General features: G+C 53.6%; 1 protein-coding gene across 1 annotated transcript in view; it reads right to left on the bottom strand.

The window, feature by feature from the left end:
* LOC130371507 (thrombospondin-2-like) overlaps positions 1-9479 on the bottom strand; it is a 16361-nt gene extending 6882 nt beyond the window's left edge. Inside the window, exons 1-12 of the mRNA XM_056577304.1 lie at positions 9142-9479; positions 8329-8422; positions 7518-7682; positions 6756-6932; positions 5045-5218; positions 4489-4619; positions 3798-3932; positions 2491-2709; positions 1894-2001; positions 1462-1621; positions 496-614; positions 1-53 (exon numbers count right to left, since the gene is read on the bottom strand). The exon at positions 1-53 is cut by the window's left edge and continues 182 nt beyond it. Of these exons, the coding sequence (XP_056433279.1) occupies positions 1-53; positions 496-614; positions 1462-1621; positions 1894-2001; positions 2491-2709; positions 3798-3932; positions 4489-4619; positions 5045-5218; positions 6756-6932; positions 7518-7682; positions 8329-8422; positions 9142-9222 (1616 nt within the window). The 5' untranslated portion in view covers positions 9223-9479. The remainder of the gene's footprint in view (positions 54-495; positions 615-1461; positions 1622-1893; positions 2002-2490; positions 2710-3797; positions 3933-4488; positions 4620-5044; positions 5219-6755; positions 6933-7517; positions 7683-8328; positions 8423-9141) is intronic.
* Between the last annotated feature and the right edge of the window lie 521 nt (positions 9480-10000).

Genomic DNA, 10000 nt, shown 5'->3' with positions numbered 1-10000 from the left:
ATGTCCTCGTTGTCGTCGCACAGGTCCCCGACGAGGTCGCTGTCCGAGTCCATCTGAGGACGCGCGCAACAAGCACCCGAACACGCATATAAAAAAATACTCTGAAACACACGCACGCAAGCGCACACACTTATGTGTGCATGCACACACACACACATACTCGAACAGACATTCACGCGTGCACGCACACACACAACAAAGACATGTGTCTTTGTTGTGTGTGTGCGTGCAAGCTACTCGTACACAGACACACACTCACACAACATGAACACAGATACAAAACATTCCCGTAGCCATGCACCTATTCAAACAAACAAAGAAAAATGCAGAACCGCACACACACACACACACAATTTGACTAATTTCATCAAAAGCGATATATAGCATCAGAGAAAGGTAATTCAGACATGTAATACAATAGAGATATGTGTTACAGTAGAAGTATGTGATACAGTAGAGATATGTGATCCAGGGAAATAAGAGAAAGAGGCCCACCTGTCGCGGGTTGTTGAGCAGGGGACAGTTGTCACACTGGTCTCCCACCCCGTCCATATCCGTGTCTCTCTGGTCCGTGTTGTAGACCAGGGGACAGTTGTCCCGGTCGTTCAGCACCTCTGGGGGGAGAGAGAGAGAGAGAGAGAGAGAGAGAGAGAGAGAGAGAGAGAGAGAGAGAGAGAGAGAGAGAGAGAGAGAGAGAGAGAGAGAGAGAGAGAGAGAGAGAGAGAGAGAGAGAGAGAGAGAGAGAGAGAGAGAGAGAGAGAGAGAGAGAGAGAGAGAGAGTCACCCTTCTACCTCAGCCTTGATGGAGGAGCCACGAGGATCACAACTCATCACAGTCACGAAGGTCACAGACCTTTACTCTGCGGAGACCTGCAGTCCTCCCTGAGCGGGACCTGTCTCTGCTTAGGTTTGCCTCAACCAATCTCTGATTGGACAGGCGGGTTGGCTAGAACGAATGTCGTGGAGGAGGGTAACCGTCTCCATGTCGTCAAGTGTATGGTCTCCGTGTCATGGAGGTTACCATCTACATGTCGTCGTGGGTTACCGTCTCCATGTTGTCGAGGGTTACCATCTCCGTGTCGTCGAGGTTACCTTCTCCGTGTCATGGAGGTTACCGTCTCCGTGTCGTCGTGGTTACCGTCTGTGTCATGGAGGAGGGTTACCGTCTGCGTGTCGTCGAGGTTACCGTCTCCGTGTCGTCTAGTTTAACGTCACTGTGTCGTCGAGGTCACAATCTCCTTGTCGTCGAGGTTACCATCTCCGTGTCGTCCAGGTTACCGTCTCCGTGTCGTCGAGGTTACCGTCTCCGTGCGTCTAGTTTAACGTCACTGTGTCGTCGAGGTCACAATCTCCTTGTCGTCGAGGTTACCATCTCCGTGTCCTCCAGATTACCGTCTCAGTGTCATCGAGGTTACCGTCTTCGTGTCGTCGAGGTTACCGTCTCCGTGTCATCGTGGTTACCGTCTCCGTCCTTGTCGATGCTGCAGGCGTCCCCCTCCCCGTTGTCGTCCGTGTCCGTCTGCAGCGGGTTGTCGTTGAACGGACAGTTGTCGCAGCGGTCGCCCACGCCGTCCCGGTCCGAGTCGGCCTGGCGGGGGTTGTACACCAGGGGGCAGTTGTCCTACCGGACGGATACACCGATTTATAATGAGAACACGCCTCAGTAGACATGTTATGACATCCTCCTCCTCCTCATCGTCATCAGCATCATCATCATCATCATCATCGTCATCATCATCATCATCCTCCTCATCACCATCACCATCATCATCATCCTCATAATTATATTCATCATCCTCCTCCTCCTCATCATTATCAGTATCATAATCATCATCATCATCATCATCCTCCTCCCCTCCTCTTCATCATCTTCCTCCTCTTCCTCCTCCTCACCCTCTCATCAACGATGCCGTCGTTGTCGTCGTCAGGGTCACAGGCGTCCCCCACGCCGTCATTGTCCAGGTCCTCTTGTCCCGAGTTGGGAAGCCCGGGGCAGTTGTCCTGTCGTCACAAAACACTAAGGTTAACCAGTGTCCTATCTCAGATCCACAATACAGAAGAACTCCTGGAGGCCGTACACTGAAAAGGGCGGAGATACGCCTTGTTTCCTGTTCAGTTCCAGAGATGTTCTACAGAAGAGGAGCTCGTTAGTGTGATAGGACGAAGCCTTCAGAAGAGGATTTGAGTAAGTGTTCGGACAGCGGCCTGTCTCCACAGGGATGACCTGAAACCTCAACAGATTCTTTATCAAAGAGCGTCAGTTTCATGTTCGGCATGTTTGGACCAATCTTCCCACTGGGAAAAAGGATTCTAGTGTCTGCGTTTGCTGCCAATTACACACTTCAACATGATTGGTCGAAACAGATACGAAGGGAAACAAAGTGAACCTCTCATTTCCCATCCGTCCTTCGAGTATTAATCGAAAATCAGATTTGCGCCGCCACCCCGTGTCCCAACCAATCACAGGCCTCGGTCCAGGAGGTGTCTTACCCTCTGACAGTGGTAGGTGGCGTTCCGTTCGCACGTCAGGCCGTGATTGGGCCAGCCGTCCAGGTCTGAGTCCTCGGCGCACAGGAAGCCGTCTCCGGCGTAGCCCACCGCGCAGCGGCAGCGGTACAGCACCTCGGAGGCCAGGCCCAGGTAGCGGCAGAGGGCGTGGGGGTGGCAGGTGTGGGTGTTGTCCTTGCAGGGGTTGTACGGCTCGCATACCTGCGGACGGACGGGCAGACGCACGAGGGAGGGAGGTAGAGGTGTGTGCGTGAGGCTCTGGTGAGAGATCAGGTGTAGACGTTGATCTGTGTTTGTTAATGTGTTTGAATAGAATATGGGCATCGGAGCTGTGGAATATTGGCCTGTCATGGGATTTCCCATCCTTGAATAAAGTTGCCATGGAAACCATAAAAAAGGCCCTGGAAATGTAATACATGGAGGCAATTTATTTTTAGAAATTCAAAGCATGCCGCTCAAAAGAGATGCCTTCCTTGCTGTCACAGGAAAATGGTTTCCGATGCTACACTCCGATGCTACACATCCGATGCTACAACCCCTGTGCATATCCCACTGGGTAGCCTGGAAAAAATCTGGGTCTGAAACTCAAAACTCTCACTACTCGGGTCATTCAGGGCTCTGGGTCCGTCTCTCCTGGCTGTACACTGGCTCTCAGTACCGGGGTCATTCAGGGCTCTTGGTCCTTCTCTCCTGGCAGTACACTGGCACTCACTACTGGGGTCATTCAGGGCTCAGGGTCCCCTCCTCTCCTGGCTGTACACTGGCTCTCAGTACCGGGGTCATTCAGGGCTCTTGGTCCTTCTCTCCTGGCAGTACACTGGGTCCTGGCTTCTGTCACTCACTCTCATGGCTTTAATACCACAGCTATTCGTATGAAACACAACTGCTCTGTTCAGATTGGATCTTGGCACAAGAAGAAATGAAGAAAAATAACAAAATTAAATGAAAAAAACTTTCAGGCCCTCTTGTTTCTAAAATATTAGGGCTCAAACGTTCATTTGCTCTCATGATTCTTGCACTTTATTTGGTTGATTTGTCATTGTTGAATGCACTTATTGTGTGTTGCTTTGGATAAAAGCTTCAGCTAAATAAATGAAATTCAATGTAAAGTATTGTGATGTAATGTAAAGGGACATAAAGTGCTGTAATGTAATGTCATACCATGTCATTTTATTGAAAGTGAAATGTAATGTGATGTAAAGTAGACTCCTTTCCTGTCCTGTAAAGTAATGTTATTTTATGCAAAGGAATGTAGAGTAATGTAATGTAATATTGCGGTGAAGGCCAACCTGTCTGGTCTCCAGGGCGGCCTGCATGCCCAGGCCGTAGGGCTGACTGCCTCGGTACCAGGGAGGGCAGGGCAGGCAGTAGAACCCGGGGTCGGTGTTCACGCACTCCGTCACACACACGCCCTGCACTTGACACTGTGGGGACACACAGGATCACACGCTGTCACACACACACACCCTGCACCTGACACTGTGGGGACACACAGGAACACACACTGTCACACACACTCCCTGCACCTGACACTGTGGGGACACACAGGAACACACGCTGTCACACACACTCCCTGCACCTGACACTGTGGGGACACACCGTCACACACACTCCCTGCACCTGACACTGTGGGGACACACAGTGGGACACTCTGTCACACACCCTCCCTGCACCTGACACTGTGGGGACACACATCGTTACACACACTCCCTGCACCTGACACTGTGAGGACACACACACACCTTTACACATACTTGCTGTGAGGACACACAGGGACGCTGCCGTCGGTCTGGTTATGGTTTGCTTGTGTGAGTGTGGGTATAGCATGATTGACAGGTGGAACATCTATTTAAGGCGTGCATATTCCTAAGTTTAGTCACCTCTTCAGAAATGTGTATGTGTGTGTCCCTGTGTAGGTATTTGTGTGTGTGCGGTATTACGTCATGTATTGCGTCATGTGTGTGTGTGTGTGTGTGTTACCTCGTCCTCGTCCTCACAGTTGGAGCCGTTGCCATGTAAACCAGGAGGACAGCGGCCACAGTCCCAGGACCCGTCAGCGTGGGACGTGCACTCAACGCCCGGGAAACAGGGACGTAACAACTGGCACATATCTGCACACACACACACACACACACACACACACACACACACACACACACACACACACACACACACACACACACACACAGAGACAGGGACACAAACACAGTACCACACACGCACAAATACAGATACACACGGACAAACACACACACACACACACACACAGAAAGAAATACACACACACGCACGGACGGACGGACGGACGGACGGAGATGGAAGGAGACAGACAGACAGACAGACCTATAACCAGAGGTGGGGGTCGGAGCTTGTGCACACAAACCCATTCGGTCAGTTTAGATTTTTGGCGGTTTCAGCAGTTTAGATTGGAGTATTCGAGTATAACACAAACGTTAGTGCAAATTAACTGATTGTAAGTCACTTTGGATGAAAGCGTCTGCTAAGTGCCCTGAGTGCCGTCCTGTGGATCACTGACCTGCAGGGCAGGCCGTCCGGCTGCACATGGAGTAGTCCACTGCGTCCCCCCAGCACACCCTGCCCCCGTGCTGGGGGGCGGGGCTAGAGCAGTCTCGCACGCGGGTGGTCAGACCCCCGCCACACGACTGAGAGCACTCGGACCACTCCGACCAAGAGGACCAGCCCCCCGCGACTACACACAGCAACACACACACACACACACACACACACACACAGACAGAGAAGGAGACGCACACACAGCAACACACACACACACACACAGAGAAAGAGACGCACACACAGCAACACACACACACACACAGAGAAAGAGACGCACAGACAGAAACACACACACACACACACACAGAGAAAGTGACGCACACACAAAGCAACAAACACACACACACAGATACAGACACGTGCACGCAGAAACACAGACACACAGATGCACACACCGACACACAGATATACACACACACACACACACACACTCAGACACACACACATAGGAACACACACATACACACACAGATACACAGACAAAAAAACACGCACATGCACACACACTCACAAATAGAAACAGACACAAATTGAGATTTAACAACTCTCTGTGTTTTTATACAAATGACCATGAAGATAAAAAAATCATAGAATACACACACACACACACACACACACACACACACACACACACACACACACACACACACACACACACACACACAACCCCCCCCCCCCCCACACACACACAAACCCACACACATACAGGATGATGCATGGCTCCGTAGTTCTACTGTGGTCTGGATGTCTTCCATCATGTCGATGAGGTGTGTGTGTGTTTGTACAGTGGAACATATGTACTGGTATGTGTTTGAAGTCTGCTCTCTTTATGGGCTCCCAGTCCGCCCATTAAGGGCCGTGTTCACCTAAAATAACCTCTCTCTCACGGCCCCTGGTGTCTCCAGCGTGCTGTGGGCTTACTGCTCTGGTCAAAAGCTTGTGAAGCCGTCCACAAGCTTTTGGGCTTTGTTTCTACCCCCTGTTATGTGTGTGTGTGTTTGTCTTGTTCCTGCGACCACGGTCAATTCGTTTTTATTGAGAAAAGTCGAATGTCTCAAGAAATACACATAGTGGTTCCTCAACAATGCATGTCTGTGTATGAACGGGTGGTGTGTGCTTTTGCGTGTGTGAGTTCTGAATATGTGTGTGTTTGTGTACATGTTTGTGTATGTGTGTGTCTCTGAAAGTCTGAGCATGAGTTTGTGTTTATGAATGTCTAATTATGTGGGTATGACGTGATTGTTTGCGTTTGTTTGTTGTCTGTATGAACATGTGTGTGTGTAAGTCAGGGTGTGTGTGTGCGAATGAATGTGTGTGTGTGTATGAAAATGCGTATGAATGGGGGTGTGTGTTTTTGACTATATGTGTGTGTATGAAAGTGCATATGAATGGGTGTGTGTGTTTCACTATATGTGTGTGTGTGTGTGTGTTAAAGTGCATATGAATGGGTGTGTGTGTTTCATTATATCTGTGTGTGTGTGTGTGTGTGTGTTAAAGTGCATATGAATGGGTGTGTGTGTTTGACTATATGTGTGTGTGTGTGTGTGTGTGTGTATGAAAGTGCATATTATTGTGTGTGTGTATGAATATGTTTGTGTGTGTGTGAAAGTGCGTATGAATGGGTGTGTGTGTTTGACTAAACGCGTGTGTCTACATGTCCATGTACCCACCCGGACACTGGGGTTTCCCGCACGGCTGCGTCTCCCTGGCGGAGCCCGCACAGCCCCGCCCCCCCCGCTGGGGCCCCGGGTTGTTGCAGAGTCGTACCCGCGTCATGTTCCCCTCCCCGCACGCGGCGGTGCACGTGGACCAGGGCGACCACGTCCCCCAGAGCCCGTCCAGCCGCCCTGCACGCCCGGGGAAACCGCGCCAGTCAAACACGGTTAAGACTCGCTCAGCGCGGCAACGGGGCCCTGGAAAGCCTGGCTGCTCCCCGGGGCCCAGTGCTCTGACGCTAGCACACTGTTTCCAATGGAGGGGGGAGGGGGAGGAGGAGGAGGAGGGAGATGAAGAGGAGAAGGAGGGGGATGGGGTGGAGGAGGAGGAGGAGGATAGAGGGGGAGGAGGAGGGGAAGGAGGAGGAGGGAGAGATGGGGAGGAGGAGAAGGAGGAGGGGCAGGAGGAGGAGGGAGAGAGATGGGGAGGAGGAGGAGGGAGATGAGGAGGGAGAAGGGGGGGGAAGGGGAGGAGGAGGAGGAGAGAGGGGGAGGAGGAGGGCGATGAGAGGAGAGAGAAGAGGAGGAGGAGGAGGAGGGCGATGAGAGTAGAGAGATGAGGACGAGGAGCGCGATGATGAGGAGGTCGGAGACGATGGATGAGGAGAAGGAGGAAGATGGAGGAGGAGGAGAAGGAGGAGGAGGAGAAGGAGGAGCAGCAACAACATCATCATCAAAACAACACATCCTGAGGCGGTTTCCGTGGCGACGCCGTACCTTTGCGGTCGCACTTGGCCAGCATGCAGCTGCGGGTTTGGACCGAGGGGCCGGCGCAGGACGCTCTGACGTCATCGCAGGACCGCCCCCTCTGCTGGCCGCCGCGGCCGCACGTCACGGAGCACTCGGTCCACTCGGTCCACGGGGACCAGCCGTCCTCTTTGGCTGCACACGCACACACACACGTACGCAAAAACGTGCACACACACACGCACCCGCACGCACACACGCACACACTCATGCACGCACACACGGACACAAATCGACACACGCACAGGAAACCACACTCGTGCACACGCATAGGAGCACAGGCGCGCACACATGCACACGCGTGCGAACACACACACACACACACACACACACACACACACGCGCACGCGCAGACACACGCACACGCAGAGAGGCAAACACATTCTTAAGCCCAAAGCACACGGAGCACAAACGCTTGATCATTTCTGTAGCGTGACCCAGAAGAGAAGTAGAGGAGAGTTTTAACGGAGCGGCGCGAAGCCCACGCCAGTGCAGCCGGCGGTGGTCCTGCCTGCTCTCACAACAACCCTTAATTCTAACACATCACGCCGAGGCCCTCCCACCGCTACGTGGGCTCTGGGGTTAGGCGAAGAGACGCTTAAGGCTTAATTATACTGCTGCGTTGACTAGCGGTCGTGGGATCAACGCAGGTCTCCACCTACGGTTCAGAGACCCTCGTTAGCTACGCCCGGTAACGAGCCCCTCGGCTGCTGTCCCTGCCCGAGGTATAAGTCGGGCTCTAGAGCTGACTGTATCGTGACATGCTGTGGAAGTCGCTCACAAAGACACACGGGGCAGCACTCTTCCTCCATGAAGGTGGGGGTGGCGCAGTAGGCAGGGGGGCAGGACTTCTGGCGGCACACCACCTGTCCACCCTGAGCACGGGGGGGGGGGGGGAGGAGAGAAGGAGGCAGGTGAGGGGGGGGGGGGGAGACACAAAGCGTGAGGGACAGGGAGATGAGAGGACAGAGAGGAACAGAACGGTCAAGACTGGGATGGAGAAACAGCCTCAGATCAGTACATTACAAAAATAGATCAATTATTCCACGCCACTGAAAGAATGCTAGGGAGGTGTTCGGTGCTGACGGAAAATGATAAATAGCCCCAATAAAGCGGCGATGCATCACCGGTCTGCTCCAAGGGAGGAGAAGACTGCAGGAATCCACCCTGGCTGCAGGTCGGAAAACAGAACCCACCCTCCAAAAACAGAGGGTGGTAAATCGTAATGGAATCCTCCCTGGACCCCTACTGTGCATCGTCGTCCTACAACATTCCTTCACGATGTGCAAGTGAGCTTTCAGGGCTCCAGCAGACCTATTGACAGCAGAACTTCTGGGAGGAGACGGAGAACTTCCACCTTGTTTCCTGTTCGTGACAGAGAAATTTTACCAAAGAGCAAATCTTTCACGCTAACGGCCTTCGACAGTGGCCAGTATACACGCTGTCGATGCAAACACACTTTCTTATCGTTTACGAGTGCGGCTTGTGTTCGCTGTTAATAGCCAATCACGTGCTTACAGATCCCCAGCGACACGATTGGTCGAAACAAATACGGAGCGAAATAAAATGGATTCAGCCTGGAACCACGACCCACCTGACAGGAACAGGAAGTACAGCTGTCCAGCTGCCAGTCCTCCCGGTGGTCGTACATCCTTCCGTCTTGCACGCACCACATCTCCCCGTCGCGGTCGCTGCCCGGTAACCGGGCGCGGGCGCGGTCGCTGTCTGGTAACCGGGCGCCGTCGAGGTCGCTGTCCGGTAACCGGCCGCAGTCGCGGTCACTGTCCGGTAACCGGGCGCCGTCGAGGTTGCTGTCCGGTAACCGGCCGCGGTCGCGGTTGCTGTCCGGTAACCGGGCGCCTTCGCGGCCGCTGTCCGGTAGCCGGCCGCGGTCGCGGTTGCTGTCCGGTAACCGGGCGCCTTCGCGGCCGCTGTCCGGTAGCAGGGTGCCGTCTCCCCCATCGCCCTCCCCTCCCCCGTCCCCCTCCTCCCGCTCCCCATCTCCCCCTCCCCCCTTGTCCCTGTACCCCACGGCGTTGCCGCCCCGCATGGCGTCGCGGTCCGTGGCGTTCCGATCCATCTCCGCCAACGCCAGGCGCATCTCCTCATTCTCGTAGACCTGAGGAAGACGAAGCAGGCGGACGGGGATGAAGGTCAGGTCTGTGGACCACGCTGCCGTCAGGGGTGGGGTATGTGTGTGTGTGTGACTATCTGTGTGTGTGTGTGTGTGTGTTTGCATGCGCACGCACACACATGCACACGCAAATATACAGACAGACAGACATACACACATACACACACACACACACCTACGCACGCATGCACGCACACAGACAAACATGCACACGCACACAGAAGCCACAGAAACGTGTTGCCCCCCCCGGCGCTCGTACCACTTTCTGCAGGTCCTCCAGCAGGTTGCTGGTGACCAGGCGCAGGCCCTGGATCTCCGT

Source organism: Gadus chalcogrammus, chromosome 18, assembly GCF_026213295.1.
Source record: "Gadus chalcogrammus isolate NIFS_2021 chromosome 18, NIFS_Gcha_1.0, whole genome shotgun sequence".
Classification (NCBI taxonomy): Eukaryota; Metazoa; Chordata; class Actinopteri; order Gadiformes; family Gadidae; genus Gadus; species Gadus chalcogrammus.
This window is presented reverse-complemented; position numbering and strand designations above follow the sequence as displayed.